The sequence below is a fragment of the Acanthochromis polyacanthus genome, chromosome 13 (genome assembly GCF_021347895.1).
Source record: "Acanthochromis polyacanthus isolate Apoly-LR-REF ecotype Palm Island chromosome 13, KAUST_Apoly_ChrSc, whole genome shotgun sequence".
NCBI classification, from domain to species: domain Eukaryota; kingdom Metazoa; phylum Chordata; class Actinopteri; family Pomacentridae; genus Acanthochromis; species Acanthochromis polyacanthus.
This window is the reverse complement of record NC_067125.1, coordinates 12216279-12233801: the sequence shown is the minus strand read 5'-3', so window position 1 is coordinate 12233801 and position 17523 is coordinate 12216279. Positions and strand designations below refer to the sequence as shown.

Sequence of the window (17523 nt, the reverse complement as noted above, 5' to 3'; positions counted from 1 at the left end):
TATTCATGTATTTATTTAAACAGATTCACTCAAAATTAAGCTCCTGATATTAATTTGTATTTCTCTTTTCTTTCCCCTGCATTTTTTTCTCCAACCTTTTTGTCACCATTGTCTGTCTCTGCCTTCCATCTTTTACAACTTTTTTTTTCTTCCATTTTATTCTATTCTCTTCAACTCTAAAATCTTTCTCCCATCCCCTCCCCGTGACATCCACATCCAGGTGATAATTTACCAGGGCGGCCAGGTGTTCAGCCTCGCCAACCACCTCCATGGTCGTGTGGGCTTTGTGGCCACCATGCCAAGCACAAGTGCCTCCATCTTTATCAACAACACCCAGCTGTCCGACACTGGGACCTACCAGTGCCTGGTCAACAACCTCCCAGACAGAGGGGGGCGCAACATCGGTGTCATTGGGCTCACAGTGTTGGGTAACTAACCACACATCATCACAGAATATTTCTTTTGATTAAAATGTTTCATGTTTTTAAAAAAATATATATTATAAGAACACTGTTTTGCTCCCATCAGCTACAGCATTAAACTTTTTTGTAGGTCCCCTTTGACTTCCAAGACAGTTCTGATGCATTGGTGTATTAGCACTTATATCATTGGCTTTGGGTCGTGTGGGTTGTGGAGTAGGGCCTCCATGGATTGGGCTTGTTCCAATGTGTCCTAGAGAGGCTTGATCAGACTGTAACATGGGGAGGGTACTCTTGGTCGTGTTCCTTGAGCCATTGCGGAGCAGTTTTTGCTATTTGGCAGGGTGCAATGTGCTTCTATTGGAGGTAGCTGCTAAAAGGAAGTGCTATCGCCAATTGGGAATGGTGTATTTAGTCAGGAACAATGTTAAGGTGTGGGGCACATGCTAAAGTAACATCCACATGAATGACAGGATTAAGATTTCCAAGAAGAATGTCGCCTTGTAACAAGAGGATTAGTGTTTTCTTTACTTTAGCTGTCAGTGGTTTTAATGTTGTGGCTGATCGGTATATATTAGAACACAGCAGAGTTAAACCTAAAAAGTGTAACCAAATGTAAATACACTTTGGTAACGTCATTAAATGCAAACATGTGGATTTACCCTGTTAGTGTGAGATACATAAGTGTTAAATGAAGATTGTTTTTTTAGAACAGCATTTTCTGCAAATTGTGATGCTCCAGAGAAATAATTTAAAAAATATACAATTGCCATTAATCTTTCACTGTTTACACAGTGTTTGATTATGGAGATTCGTCAGCCATTTTCAAAACATGTAATTTCCTCTGCAATTAGGAAAACATTACTTTTGCTTTGTAAAGTGGTTAACTTGATACCACCCACTCTCTCCATCTGCCAGTGCCCCCCTCGGTGCCAGCATGTCGAATCCAGGGCACGCTGGATGTAGGCAGTGATGTCATGATGATCTGCAGCTCAGAGGAAGGTATTCCCACACCGTCCTACTCCTGGGAGAAGCTAGACGCCCTACCCAAGCTGCCACACAACGCCATGCAAGGTATTACAAACAAGCTGGCCGTCGGAGTCCCCTTTTGCCCCACCTTTGCTGGTAAATCTCACACACATAGTGTAGCTCAGACTCCAACTCCACCATCACCGCCACCCGTCATGTGCCAGGCCCAAAACTACCGCCCGCCCAAAGATTCCCCTCCTCTGATCCTGCTGAGGGGTGATAATGGATGGATGGATTCAAACCTGTGCATTTATGAATGAGTTTGTGTGTCGGCAATGTGTTTTCGTAAATGAATGTCCCGTGTTCCCTCATGCTGACTACCAAAGTCAACGTCTGCCGTTGTGAGAACTGTAATGGTGTAATCGGTTCGGTCACAATGTGTGCACCTCCTCCTGCCCTCCTGTTACTAGGAGGTAAACAGGTGTATTATTTAAAGTTGCATTTGGTTTTCAGCATCAGAGATCACTGGTATAATGGACTCTCCTTTCTTTTCCAGCTGTGCCCACTGCACAGCCAAACAGTCTTCACCAACTGTACACTACTGGTCAATAGAAGCCTCCTGTGCAGAAGTCACTTTACTTACAGACAGCAGACTACTATGACTTTTCAGCTTTTCTTTCTTCTTTTGCAGCTCTTAGCACTGCAGAGAAAGATATGCAAATTAGCAGTAAGTTCATCTTAATTGCAAATTAATCTACAAAGGTGGATCATGTTTTGTTGAATGCATGTCAATTATCAGTATTTGTGAAATGCTAATTTGCATGTTTGGCAATCAGCCCTTTGAAATGGTAACATCTAAGAGAGCTTCAAAGAGGCCAAATTGTATTTCACCAAAAGTAGAGTGGCACTGGTTTGAAAGAACAAGGAAAAAGCTAAATCAAACTAAGCAATAGTGGATATGACATCTATCTACTACTGGTTAGCTTGTTCTCATGTAGAATATTTGCATACAAGACATGTGGCCTATAATGTGAGTCAGAATTCAAGGTACTTCCAGTTACATTGCAGTTATTATGTACAGATTACACTATCACTGCATCTGCAAATTGAATATGAATTTTATATATTTTTCCATTGATGCATATATTTGACATTGCACTTAAAAATAACAACAAAACAAACAAACATGTAGTGTCTGTATTTTGTGTTCTTCTTCAAATATCTAAGTTTGTTTTCTGCTGTTTGGATTTGATTCAAATTGAAATACGATCTTGGAAATCTCAGTGTCACTCCAACCTCTTTGTTTGTTTACTTTGACACAGAGACAGCAGTGACATCTGTCATGTTATTGCCAAGAGAACAAATAAAGACCCGGACCACTTCCTATACAACTGAAGTATGAGGAAGTGCTGAGGCTTTTTAAAAGATTCCAGTAGTGTACAGCTCTATGATTCTTATCTCACAACTAAACCCATTCATCATTTGTGAAAAACAATCTGCAGCTTCACTGTTGTGCTGGACATCGTATTTGCAGTCTTTGTATTAGGAGGTATATAGCACCCTCTTTTGGAAGGTAGTAGAAGTCATAAAATGAACATTAAAATGAACCAGATTTCACATGCTCAGTTCAGTCTCCATTTCCTAAATTTGCTCTGATGTGAAGTTTTTAAATAACATTGAAACAAAATATGACTGAACATTGCTTCAACGGCAGGTCCATGCATTTGTGTTTTTGTCATTTTAATTACTATGTGGCTCTGTTTGTGTGTGCATACTCCAGACCAGATGCAGGGCACTGTCACACTGAGAAACATCAGCACCAGCACCTCAGGACTCTACCAGTGTACCTCCAGCAACGCAATTGGCAAAAGCACATGTCTACTCAATCTACAGGTTGTAGCACGTAAGTAAACTCAAACACACAGATCAGTCAGATCAATGTCACAGCGTCAATGTCGTGTACAGGCAGAGTGACTGTTTGTTTGGGATGTACACGGAAAAAGTGTCTCCTTATGTCACTCAGACTCTTGACAGATGGGAATAAACCATAGCCTTCTCTCTGAGTGGCACTTGTCAAACACAGACATAAGCAGAAAAAGAAGCAAACAAACAATATCAGGACATGACCGGAGCATCTTGCACGTAGCAGCGCTCCTCAAATTTGACACCGACAGAGAAAAAGACAGAGAGCTGTTAAGGTCACACAGGGTCAGACAGTTTGGATAGCTTGACAGGGAAGACTGTAACATTGATTTTTTTATATATATATATTTTTGGAATCTGACAGCATGTGACAGGCCAGTCCTCAGTATCAGAAATATACTAGCTGAGTCTGTCTGTCAAACACAATGGTGGGTATCAAGTTTTTCTCCAAACTTTTTTCATTCGTTTTTCCGTATTACTTAAGTGTGTTCAGGTAAGACAAGACAGAATATTCCACTTTTTTGTTTCACCCTCAAAACATTTTGTTTGAAAAATGTATGTTATATGCATGTATAACATGGAATACCCCAAACTCAGGCCACATTCTTGGATTAGACACACAGAAACGTCAGACTTCTCTTTTCGCTGAAGTTAAAGTACAGAGTTCCCTTCAGACATGAGTGTATTTTTTTAGCAAGCACTACTCATGTGTAAAGCCGTGGCAGCTGGACATTGAAAACTGTCATCTGGCACAGTTTAGCGCATCTGGGGCTCCTTCTTGAAGGCAACGTGAAATCCCTCACATATCCACAGCGGTGCTCTATCACCCCTCCTGCTGTTTCAGAGGCTGTTGCTACCACCAGGAAATAGACCTATACTAATGATGTTCATGAAGATTCTGGCGTATTCAGGTGCAATAATGTGATCAATAACACTTGTGTTTATCTACCATTTCATGTCAAAATGGCTGCTAAACAAAACAAAATCACTGTTGAAGTTCAGCTTATCTAGTTCATCTGGGTCTTCCAGGCTATAAAAGATGAACCATATGCTCATCTTGGGTGCATTCCAACATCCATACTATCACATTATGTTGCATGCCGGAAATAAAGCGTGTCCCAATGTGTAGTATGTTGAATGTAGAATGCCAGAAATAACAGAATGTCCTACTGCAGCTGGTCACATTTTGCAATTTCTAGCCTTTCATTCTGGCCCATAATCCTCCACGTGGCAGACGATACATCAGTCTCTTCAGTCAGTATAAATATGCTTTAGACACCAAATAGTAGTTATTTTACACTACAGATTGAGACTGATAAATGAGCAAGGCAGTCAAAGCTTAAGACACAATATTTTGTTGAAGTAGAATCATTAATTGTATGCACACAGCATGTAGCACTATGTAGTACATAAGGGCAGCTGCTGCAGTATGTGAAAGTACGTATGGCATTGAACTACACACTACATGGATTGCTGATATTGCTGACTTCTCCACAGCCCTACTGTTTGGTGTTCTAATCTTAGTTTTATTAAATTCATGTTCATTTTGGAATTTAAAGACATCCTGAAGCCCTTTCTCTCACCTCTTAATGTAGACCTCATTAAACAACTGCTATTATTTAAGCAATGCTTACCACAAGTTTCTGATGTTTCACTTTCAGAGTCACATTATCTAAAGAAAAAAAAGAGATCTACTTCTGTATTGCAGAATTGCTTGAATTGCACTTCATCTTGGACATGAGATTCAAATCAGCTTTCTGTAATTACTTTCGTTTAGTTTTCTGCAGCTGTTCCAGCTCTCTCTTCAGTTCAGGGGGATCCTGGGTAACTTAGACTGACTTCAAATCGATAATTGTTTAAACATTCTCCTCTTGTTGCTTCGCCCTGCAGCCCAGCCTCAGAGTGTGGGTCTGATAGCAGGGACCATCGCTACAGGAGTCTTGGCTGTCATTATCTGTTCACTATTGGTGGCGGTCACACTCTTCTATTGGAAGAACAAGAACAAATACGACGAGGAGGAGATTCCCAACGAGATCAGGTTTGGGTCCGATTGCTAATTTTTTTTTTTCCCATAGTACTTTGTTTCATTACATCCAAAGATTGTTAAAGTGCATTAACAACATAATGTGAATGGTGTGAACTCAGTCACAAGGTTATATTTGATCAGTCTTGCATATGTCAATTCACTTGTTGCCAGAAAATAGATGTTACCTTTCTGTGTTTTTCCTTTGTGATAGCTGGATGATTCTGATTCTCTCCATATTGTGAAATATATGCGTTTCATTTCAGATGTTTTATTTTGCTTTATTTCTAAGGATATCCCATTTATCCACAACCACATACTCATATTTCAGACTGTGGCAGGGTGACATTTGTGGCCTGTCTGCTGAATTTTAAAAAGCTGAAAGATTCGGCAGTCCAGTAAATAGGATTTAGAGTTTGGAGCATTTAGATAAATTTAATCTCCGATTTTACATTTTTCATTATCACAGGCTAATTTATCTTTTCAAACACTTTGCGAGTTTCTGTCGGTTGTTTACATGGGCGACAATTTCATCCCTGAATTATTCCAGGAATGATTTGGAAGATAAATCATTTTTCAGATGTGTGAAGTTTTGGCTGACTGGGATAACATCTGCCTCGTTTTGGGCTGCTATCCCCCATTCACAGTTTCCACCTCTAAAGCTCTGCTTTCCCTCATCACAAAAATCACAGTGAACATATTTTATCTCAAATGTATCAAAAGCTTAACTCTCAAAATCGCTCCTCATGGAAAAAGATACAAACACATTTTGTGTCCAGCATTTACTGTATGTTTACCAAAAGTATATCTACAGTTTACTGAAAGTATGTGCAAAAGTTAATTTCTCTGTCAGAGGTGAATATGTTGTTGTGAACACTGTAATAAACATTAAGATTTTGTTAGTTTAATTGATTTAATTCTGGTAGATTTACAGAAAGATCTAAGAGTGTAAATGAATAAATAAATAGTCTTTGCATTCTCAACAGGCTGCACAGGGGAGCTCTGTTAATGTTTAATGCAGATTTCTGCTAAATATTTGAAGATGAACTAATCGGCAATCTTAATGCTATCTCTTCATATATTACTGACCTCTCATAACATCATATCTTCTGTAGCCACTGAAGCAGCATCAAGGTTTAGAGTACAATGCTTATTTCAAGAATGTTGGCTTTGTTAGAACTCTGCAGAGCAGCTATTACACATTAGGTTATGCCCAGGAACTGTGAATGCAATTAAATGTACATGATTTATAAAGCAGATTAAACTCTGAGGCTATCTGATGAGGTCTAGAATTTACAGAGATCTACAAATCTCAGCTATTTGTTAAATTTGTCTTTCTACTGTTTGCTGTTGGACAGGTGATGTGCAGTGAGAGTGAAATAAAAACGATCAAGTCAGTCAAACTAAAGATGCTACCACGCTCTGTAGAACTGAGGGGAACTGCAGATTCAGGCAATAATTCTAGATGGACTTGTCACTTCTGTTGTAATTTATTTATTGTTAATGTAAAAATCAGTTTTAAGATTTGTCGGCTCTGTCTACAGACATATGTTTGTTGAACTAAACTGACTGAGCTGTCTTTGAAATGCCTCCTACAGAGAAGATGATCTTCCTCCTAAGAGGTCGTCATCAGTGAAGGCTTTCCATGCAGACGCCTCCTCCTCAGAGAACGACACTCTGACTTCCACCAACACATACAACAGTCGCTACTGGCACAACCCCAAACCCAACTATGACACCAACTCCTATACGCGCTACAATGGAGACACTCGCCAGACCTTCGCTGCAGCTGCTGCACACGGCGCTCATGGACACGGACAGGCCCAGAACGCAGCACATGGCCACAGTACAGTAGTCACGGCCCCGGGCTCCACCCCGTTGTCCCGCCACGCACCGCCAACGACGGCAACAACGACATCATTTGCCAACGGCAGCCACACGCTCCCCCCACCCAAAACTCTGGTGGTCACCACAAACTCTGCCCCGTCCCCCCCACCATGGTGCGCAGCAACGGCTCTGTGAGTCTCAAACCGGTGGTGACATCCACACACGGGCAGCACACACACTCCTACGCCGTGAGTCAGGCCACACTGGAGCGCATGGGGGCAGTGCCGGTCATGGTGCCGGCACAGAACAGAGCAGGCTCGCTGGTCTGAAACCTGATTTGATGCACTGTTAGCTTTGAAAACGAGACTTAGTGAGTGTTTGGTTGTGATGTTTGAAATCCACTGATGAAAAACTGACCGAATATGGGCTGAAGCAGCCCGCTGCCCTTTACAATTGTGTCTTTCTGTATGTCTCAACCTTTTTATCTTAAAACAAGCTGGGATTTTACAATGCGGAGTTCATTTAATGCCAATTCCTTGATGGAGAGGACTCTATTTTGTAGGTAAGTGCTACATGGAATCTAATCATCCCCTTGTTGGATGGATTTTCCTGGTGGGTGCAGTGGGAACTTGGATCATTTCACAAAGCTGGAGTGAAACATCCTGCAAAACCTGGATTCTCAGATTTTTTTCAGGGCTGGATCATTGTGAAGATTTAGTTGATTTTTTTTTTTTTTGCTTTTTTGTTTCATTTTGGAATTTTTTTGTTGGACTCAAAGCAACACAAGGCATTGTCATCTCAGTGTGTCCATACTGCATGGTCAGACAGACGCGAGCTTGGATCCCCACATAAGTGCATGTCTCCCTTGATTTAGGATAACAAATTAAGTACGTTTTGTTTTCTAATCATTTCTTCTCACAGTTGTGATTTCTGACTGACAGCAATGTTAGAGAAGATGGGGATTATACAGTGGGAAAAAAGTGAATGTCAACATGTCTGCTGGGAGAAAGGAGGAACATAAGAATGAGACAATAGTGGTGGAAATGGCCTTAGAAGCTTAGAGGGGCATGGTGTTTTTGGGTGCAATACATTGCATAATATACTTTACTACACTGAATGCAAACATCTTAATTATGTTTTTGCACTTTTCGGAGTAATTTTATATCAAAACTGCTGTCTTATGAACAATAACTCAGTCTTACTAATAATACGCTTTATACACAAAACTTAAATCTAAACTTTTCTACACATAGAAGATACTGGTGATATATGAAGATGGTGCAAGTGCTGGATTTTCAGATTTAAACTTGAACCTGTGGATGGATTTTGTCATAGTCTTTGCTGTCTTCATCCTTGCTGTTGTCTCAGTCTGGTTCATGTCACATTAGTGCTGCTTTGAGGGTAAGACGATGTCTTATTTCCTAAATGCTTTATAAAGAGACAAGAGGAATATATATTCAAAGATGATTACCCCCCCTCCATAACGGCTAACACCTACTGTTTTCTACTGTACATATTGCAACAGTAGGATAGGTTGTGAATCAAAGAAAATACATTACACGTCTAATACATATTTTACAACTCATGTGTCTTAATTTTAAAACAGTTTTCTTTTGTTACATTAGACAACAAGCTGGGTTTGATAGACAGTGTTACTGGTTCAATGAAGGGATGTTTTTATTTTATTTTATATATATATACAGTTTCATTTTCTACTGAGTATTGTCATTTCATTACAAGGACTGAGGTAAATACAATGTGGTTTAACATTGATGGCCATGTATTTTACTATTAATAACACCTATGCTGTATATGGTAGAAAATATCACTGTGTTTCTGACCTTTGTATTTGTATTTTAACCAAATCTCAACAGTTTGAACTGTTAGTGTTCCTAAATCTAGCAATCCTCATTTTTTTGTGTGCCTGAATGCACAATATTTTTTAATAATTTCTCCTAGCTTTGATGCAATATTTGACAGCAATTATTTGTGTGACATACAGTACTGGAAAATATGTGTTTTGGGGTTGTTGTTTTTTGTTTTGTTTTTTTTGCTTTACCACAAATTTCTCTTTGTGTCTATTGGAAAGGTTTAAATAAATGTACCATTTCAATTTAAGTCTTACTGGGGCAAAGCTTCCCTTAAGGTGTTCCAACTTTAACAAATACAGTCTCATGAATTATTACTATAAATTTGTTTTTTTTTCTCTTCAATTATTTCTTTATTGAGATGACTTTTCTGACTTAATCATTGTTTGAGGTTTATCAAATTAATATTTTCATTCCATCTACAAGTAATGAATGTTAATAAAGTCAATGGAGTTAAAGTATATACACACACATATATATATATATATATATATATATATATATATATATATATATATATATATATATACGTATATGATTTATATGCAGATTGGTGACAAATTAAAGGAAAAAGCTGAATGAATGAGCGGTGAATCAGAATGACAGAAGATGCTTCCACACTGGTGCATTGCATAGTACCATAGTACAGTTAAGAAACTGGCCTCCAATCATGCTCTTTGGCACTGGTGACAATGCTGAGCAACCTCAGTTGATTCTGACTTTGTATTGAAATAATAATAAGAAAAGTCCTCAGTGATTTTAGGGCACAGATGTCAGGAGCTTCAGTCACTAAAGATTAATAAACAGAAACAGTGACGAAAGTGACACCTGCATCTATGTATGGGAAAGATATCTACAAATATGTCTGGAAACTGTGGTTGACCATTCACATTTGATGATGATGCTAGTGCATTAGTGTGAAATTGAAGTGTAACTCTCCCTTAACTGTTCCTGTGGCATACAAAACCATCATCAAAAAGCTGATGGCACAATTTAAAGTTCAGTTGTGATGAAACCAGATGCGCTGATTTACTGAAATGTGGACAGAAATGAGATGTTAACATTGTTGCAGTCCAGGAGAGCAGTACAGGCCTTAAACCCTGCAGAGAGGGGATCCAGTAGTCGCTTTTAGATGAAAGGCTCACTGCAAATGAATACAAAGTTGTAATGAGTGATCAGATTTATCCTGTGATGAAACATCTCTAATCATATTTTCAGGAAGACAATACCTCCATCCATAGGATATAAAGAGTCACTGAGTGTTCTGATCAGTATGAAAATCATGTAAATCAGAAGATTCTGTGGTCTTCAGTCACCAGATCTCCACCCAGCTGAAGACATATGGGAGATGTTGGGCCATTAATTTAGACGTTGCTCTTCACTATCATCATCAAAACACCAAATGATTGAATATCTTTTGGAAGAATTGTGTTACATCCCTTATGGAGAGTTCCAGAGACTTGGAGAATCCATGTTTCAGGATATTGAAGCTGTTCTGGTGGCCAAACACTTCATAGTTTCTTTTGGTCTTTCCTTTCACTTGTCACCAGTTTGTATGTAAGGGTTGGCATTTACTTCAAAGTTATTGGCTTAATATTTTAGACATGAATAATATTAAACAGAATTCTATATAATTCCACCAAATGCTTGGATCATGACAGCAGTAAATAGTAACCAAGATGATATACTTTTGCATTATTGCTGTCCTGACAATGATTCCCATATTTATGGATTAAATCCCAGATATATACCAAATGAGTACCAGTCAGCACCAGTTTTCTACCACAGTTTGTTGTCAGTGATGCAGGTCTACAGTGTGGACAGACCTGGATCAAACGGCAACCCTGAATTCCTCCCAGTTTTTGTCTTGCGATCATCATCAAAACGACTTCTAGTTTAAAATTTTCCATTTGACTCATTCATTCTGTATTCAGTCACAGTAATTTCTTACTACACATTGTATCAGTCTGGATGAACACGCTCGTTCCTCTGTACGTTTGTCCCACATCTGATTACAGCTACACACCCGATCAGTGTTAGTAAAAACAAGTGTATCCATTTTTTTTTTGTTTCTTTTTCCTCTCAGTGCTGTCTACTGTGAGGGAGAGCTACGGTACATACACAGATTGATTTAGAAATACAGAGAGGATGAAAGAGGGCAAATGTCACAAGATCAATTACCTCTTCCCTTCCTTTTAGTCTGACAGTGTTTTCAGAATAAAGTCTTCTGTCTGTGTGTCATTTCACTCACCATCTCTCCCAGTGTCCCTGCCTTGAACACTGGCTGACAGCATTAAAAAGGAACTCGTCTTACCAGAGAGAGTGGCAAGTCTGAAAAGCTAAACTGAGATTATTTTTACTCTTTCTCTACCCTCTGTTTGCAGGAGAGATGGAGGAACGAGAGCGCAATCAGTAGAAATCTGCTGAGGTTTTAACCCAAATCAAATAAGCATCTCATCTTCTACCCTGGCCATAGGTCGGCATGCGGTACACAAGGTGGTGTGTGGGGTGTGTATATAGACAAATGTGATATATTGCCGATAGTAAAACCAATGTGTAAATATGTAAAGAAGAAAATTAAAATCAAAAAACGTACATCTTGTTCTTACCGTTGGGTTTGAAACGAAATAGGAAAAATAACACTGGACTTGTAGTGAATAAATATTGTTAATACATTCTAATTGAGATCTTGCTCATTTCTCTGTGTGTGTGTGTTTGAGTGTGTTTGGTATGATGTTGAACTGTTTGTGTTTAGTATGCATACATTAGCCAGATAATGAAACCTTCCAGCTGATCAGACTCATGAAGCAAATGGAAACACATCACTATATTTTAGTGATAATGTTGCAGATTCTAGATGAAATTGAACATGTCTTGTGTACAGTAGGCATCGTGTTCGAGAGGAACCAGTGGGCTTGTCTCTGTAATATTACAAATGCATTTCAGGCTTTGCTTGGCAAGCTTTCTATGAAAGTCATTCATGGAGCCTTTGGTGCTGCTGCAGGCTGTTAAGACAGCCATAAAGAGGGGGAGCTGCAGAGAATAACAATATGCAAGTGTGCTGGTTTCTTCACACACTTGTGGTTTCTATTCCCAAGACAAATTGTGTAATACTCCAAAAGTGAAATGTCTTCTAAGAAAAGATTCAGACCAGATCCAGCAACATTAACTTTACGATATGCATGTTTACTGCTCATGTTCAATACACCCGCTCTGTGCAGTGCTGCTAATTAAACAGAGCAGTTGATTAAGCTGAGGGCAAACGAATGAGTGCATGTTAGTGTGCATAAACGTGAATGCTTTCTGCTCATTGACCAAGTATACTGATTCATGTTGAATTTATGAAATTGGGTGTAACAGGGGTGTTATCTTTTGAGCGTGTGTGTTCATGTGTGCATGAAATTTCTTTCTTTGCATATCCATTTGACTGATTTATACATGCTCATGATTGCTTTAACCAGTTCGGCTCTTGACTCGAATCCTCGGGAGCAGAAGAGCTTTGATGAACCACTAGGGGGCAGTGTTCACACACACATGCAGCCTCCACTGCTGCTACTCTGAGAAAGACATCTTTAATTCAGTCTGCACCCCTTCACAAGAGTTCAAGACAGTAAATTCTTAAGCATTCATTATAAAAGGCAAAGGTGTCCATCAGTAATGGATTGAGCATTAATGGACTTAGGCCTATATAAATTCAGTTGAATTGGAGAGAAATTTCTTGCAGCTGGCAGAACACTTCTCTTAATGCAGTCTTAATCAGTGCATTTGAATTGCATTAATCTTCGAGGTTTCATTTTCTGATCTGAATTTCAATCAGAATTCCTTTATTCTTCCACGAACCAATTTTAAGAATCAACAGCAGAGACCTCTGGGAAGACAGCAGCTAAAAAAAGGGGCGATGGCACTGACAACTGTGCTCATTTTTTGTACAAGATATCATCAAAAGGGTGTGTGTTTGTGCATGTGAGAGTGTTGTGTGTATATTATGTGTGTGAGCTCACACTCCAAACTAGAGCATTGGGGTTAATTATCTTCTTTCTGAAATCTGAATTATGATGAATCAAAAGAATCTCCCTTCCAATATTCCCTTTTTCTTCTTCTCCCTTGTACCACAGCTGTGTTTCATTCATTATTTATCCACTCATTCATTCGACTTCTTGTTCGTATACGTTTTTTTGTGTAAAGCTTAATGTGAGTGACCAATTTGCCACTGTGCTTTGTGGCTGTTATTTGACAGATAACATATTTTTACTACTGTAAAAAATGCCATATAGTGAATAATGAAGCACCATATTAGCATAATAAAACCCTGTAGAATGTCAGAACAGCTCTGAATGCATGAAATGTACTCACCTGCAGAAGAAATGGCAAATGCATGTACTGTGATTTGTGGATTGACCAGTTAGCTGATTGCACCATCCTTAATACAAGTTAAATATGAAGCCCGAGGTCCAGCATTTGCAATCAAACTCCTAATAGCCAGCCTATAACCAGCCTGTGCAACCTTGCAGGTAAGAGAAGACCACGGCCATGTGTATAAAAATACAACCCCAGTGCCAAGGCTGACCGCAGCACAAAGCTTTAAACTTTATTGAACTCCATGAATGCTGGCGTGCTTAATAGTGGCCACGACCTAACCTTGAACCAGGAACAAACATCTTTTAAAGTATAAAAGCTTCAGGCGGAGACTGCATGCGTCCAACTCGCTCTGGCTCTTTCCCTGACTCTTGCTCATTAGTTTGGATGGAATAATTTTTAAACTGCACACATTGAGCATGGATAAACTTTTGCACATGTTGGCCGTCACGTCTGTCTAAAAGATACAGATGGTATCTTCAAAGCACCATTGGAGATATTACAATTACTACTTGTGCATATATAAATAAAATTCCCAATGTAGCACATGGGAGGTCCAGGTTTTCTAAAACCCCCAAGTTGCCCAGATTTGCGCACCATCCATGTTTAATACTGGGCATTAATGATACTGAATAACAACACCCTGCCAGTAAGATAAACTTACCAATCCATCTCATCAGTTATTCAAAAACAAACTTTTAAACACGCTCTGTAGACGAAAGTGAAGGACTCGTGCATCTGTGGTAGGAGCGAGATAATGAAGAAAGCAATGCCACCATTTGCACATGCCTATTATCTTTGTGATGGTCCATTTGTTCATTAATCTGTGATTCACCCACTGCAACTAAAGTGAATACATTGACCATCGGGAACTAGGGAGAGGGAGAAAAAGGCAGAAACTCATTTCCCAGAAGGGCTGACAGGTGGCCAACTATGTAGCTGAACACAGCCAATCAAGCCTCTCTGGTTCCCAAGCTGAATGCACAATGCTCTTTCTGAGAAATCACTTTGGACATCCATTACAAGGCCCTATCCAAAATGTTGTCTCCTCCCGTGTTGTCTATAAAGCAGCCATCCCATAATAGCCCTGAGCTGTAGAACTGGCTGACTGCCTCTATCTTCCATTCTTTCTGTCTATGTCAGGCCTTTTAAAAAAAAAAAAAAAATCGTGGCTGTTTGTGGAAAAATAATACCATACTCTATACCTACCAACATACCTTCTTTTTCCTTCCTTCTTATGTCATCATTTCACCACAGAAAATGCGTCTTTCATCTCCTGGAATAACGCATTTCCATACTCCTGCATGAAAGGCAAGTGGGTTTAATTTCAGTATTGATATGTGTTGCCCAAGAATATGTCTCACCAGAATTACAGTAATAGAAGCAAGGAAACAGGAAACAGAGGAGTTCATTCACCATAATTCACCTTCCTCAAAGTATGTTTAACAGGCCACCAAGCCTGCTGCTAAATCAGTGAATGAGTTTCTGTTTGGCCACATTCAGCCTTTGTACATGGCACAAAACCTACAGACATCCACAGCAGTTATGATCAGGACACCATGACGCAGTACCCACCAAGGTGCTGATCCAGCAGTCCTAGGTGCTACCTCTTGTCCACACCAGTGCAGTAGTTACCTCTATGACATGCATTTGCAGTCAGCACCTCGGCCTGCTTCACCACTGACCTCAGAGATTTGCTTTTCTTTGTCAGTATTTTCTGGTTGCTGAGTCCCCCATTTCAACTCTGACTCTGCCCAAAGAGTCAACCTGCATTGTTGGCTGCAGTGCTTATATTTCCTTTGTCGGGATAGCTAAACTCAGTATTTTAAAGCCAACATTATACCACTTAGTTATTACACACAGACAGTTTCCAATGGGACTCAAAGCAGCTTGATATTTAATGCCTTCCATGCCCACACAGCCATTAAAATTGCATATACTTATGAAAGCAATCTCGGAATGTCTATTTTTGAGAACAGTTTTGATGAAAGTTGTTGAACATTTGGATTCTGATGTTCTTAAACTATATTTCCATGGTGATTTTTATAGCACTTTAAAGGCAAGTTTCAACCAAATTTCAAAGGGAGATAAAGGTAACGGAAGAAAGAAAGAAAGAAAGAAAGAAAGAAAGAAAGAAAGAAAGAAAGAAAGAAAGAAAGAAAGAAAGAAAGAAAGAAAGAAAGAAAAATAAATTTAGTCTTACATAGTGAATACAGTTGTAAGCATATAACATACAGCTGTACAGATGACTACAAAGAAAAACAAAAGAAGGGAGAAAATAGCTGCAGTTTTCTTCTGTGGTCTCATAGAGTTGCAGAAGTTCTTTAGATGTTGTTAACCCTGAGTCTGAGGTCAAAGTAGTCCATCTGGGAGAGAATCAATGGAGAATGGGAAAGAGAGAAGACAGAAAATGAGGTGATAGAAACAGATTCAATGCAGCGATGACAGGTTCAGAGTTTAAAGGAGGAGAACGCCTTCAAAAAGCAATTTAAACTTTGATCAAGAGTAAGATGAACTAAGTAAAGTTTGTTGGGTGAAAATGGATTTAAAAATGAAAAAAGAAACATTTTAGAACTTTGGATCATATATAGTGCAGTGCAACACCCATCTTTCAAAGACAAGGGGGCTTTGCTGTTTCCGTAAGACATTTAAGATAAAGCATTCAGTGGATATACTGTAAATGATACACATCCTGTAAATGTACTGTGTGATTTAGGAAAGAGCCAAAGGAAGGCTGTAAATTTATAAGACGTTTAATTTTCTGCTGGAGTTACTTTGGGCTCTTTAGCTTCCTAGGACAGGATGAGAAAACTGCCATAACAGGAAACAAATGCTGAAATGAATGTTTAAGTGAAATACAGAACATTTCTATCATCAGTCAAGAGCAGGACTGTATCTGGTTGCCTATTAAAGGTCATGGTTTTATGTTACAGATCTGCTCTTAGCTAGGTTTATTTCTCTGTTTACCATCCCTTTCACTCACCTCGACTGTTTCTTTTCCCTTCATTGCGCCTCATTTGGCAAAAATGTCGCACGGATCCTGGTTTTTCAGTCATTGCTTCCCGGCCAACACCTTGCTCTAGTTGCACCTGCTCCCTGTGTTTGTCTACCTGCTTGGTTCCACATTCTTGTAAAGCAACCCTTCGCAACCTCGAGTAAACCTGTTTGGAACTTTTCCTCGCTGTTTGTTGTGTCGTACTTTTTGGTTCTCTGATGTCAACCGTGACAGTTTATGTTTTGCAGTGTTTTGCTGGATCCATATCATGAATCACACACACACCTGCTGACACATAGTAACACACATAATTGGTATCTTACTATTAAGGCGTTAAGGATGAGGCATGAGTAAAGCTGAGAGTGAAATCATTGGTCACTGCAGACTAACAAATTGGTCTATTCCAGCTACAGTGAGCCCCTATTATTTATGACTCCAAGTACCTTTCGTTTTTCTGTACTTGAAATCATCAATTTAAAGGCTACTTTGAGGCTTACCCATGTTACTACCTCAAAAAAGGAACACAAATGCATTTTTCATGGATGTTTTCATGGGTGTGATTTAAAAATATGCCATATATAATACTGCCCTTTCACTTTCAATGCATGGGTTTGGAAACAGATAAGAAACAGCCAGCAGCATCATATAGAATACTAGAGAGGAGACCCACAGGACCTCAACTTACTACCCGCCTACTACTACCAGAACATACTGTGCATTAGAAAAAAGGATGGCGATGTATATGCTGCGAGTGGGCTTCAACACACAGATCTGTTTATGCTCACACACATGGAGAAATACAAACACGTTAATTCTCAAGATGTGCTCCGCTTTGCTTCTGCCTCACTTAGCTTGAGGCACCAAATCAAAAATTCACAGCGGGTAAGGAGGGAAGGCATTTTGTCTCTGTGTGTCTCATCGTTTGCAGAATTGTCAGGTGTAGGAAAGAGCAAAGTGAAGTCTCACTGTAAACAATGTACCAGTTCTGCACTGGTGGAGAGAGGAGATGATATTTACAGAGTTATGACTGTAGTTTTATATACGAGGAGATGGGGAATGAAAGTTCAGAAAATGAACTCTTTGTGAACTTGTGAAGGCCAAAAAAATATAGAAAAAGATTCAATGAAATGAGAAGGACATTAA

General features: G+C 39.3%; 1 protein-coding gene across 1 annotated transcript in view; it reads left to right on the top strand.

The window, feature by feature from the left end:
- Positions 1-11710, top strand: part of LOC110960610 (immunoglobulin superfamily member 11) — a 114529-nt gene extending 102819 nt beyond the window's left edge. Inside the window, 6 exon segments of the mRNA XM_022207895.2 lie at positions 221-428; positions 1338-1493; positions 3169-3291; positions 5202-5349; positions 6933-7327; positions 7330-11710. Of these exon segments, the coding sequence (XP_022063587.2) occupies positions 221-428; positions 1338-1493; positions 3169-3291; positions 5202-5349; positions 6933-7327; positions 7330-7490 (1191 nt within the window). The 3' untranslated portion in view covers positions 7491-11710.
- The last annotated feature ends 5813 nt before the right edge of the window (positions 11711-17523 follow it).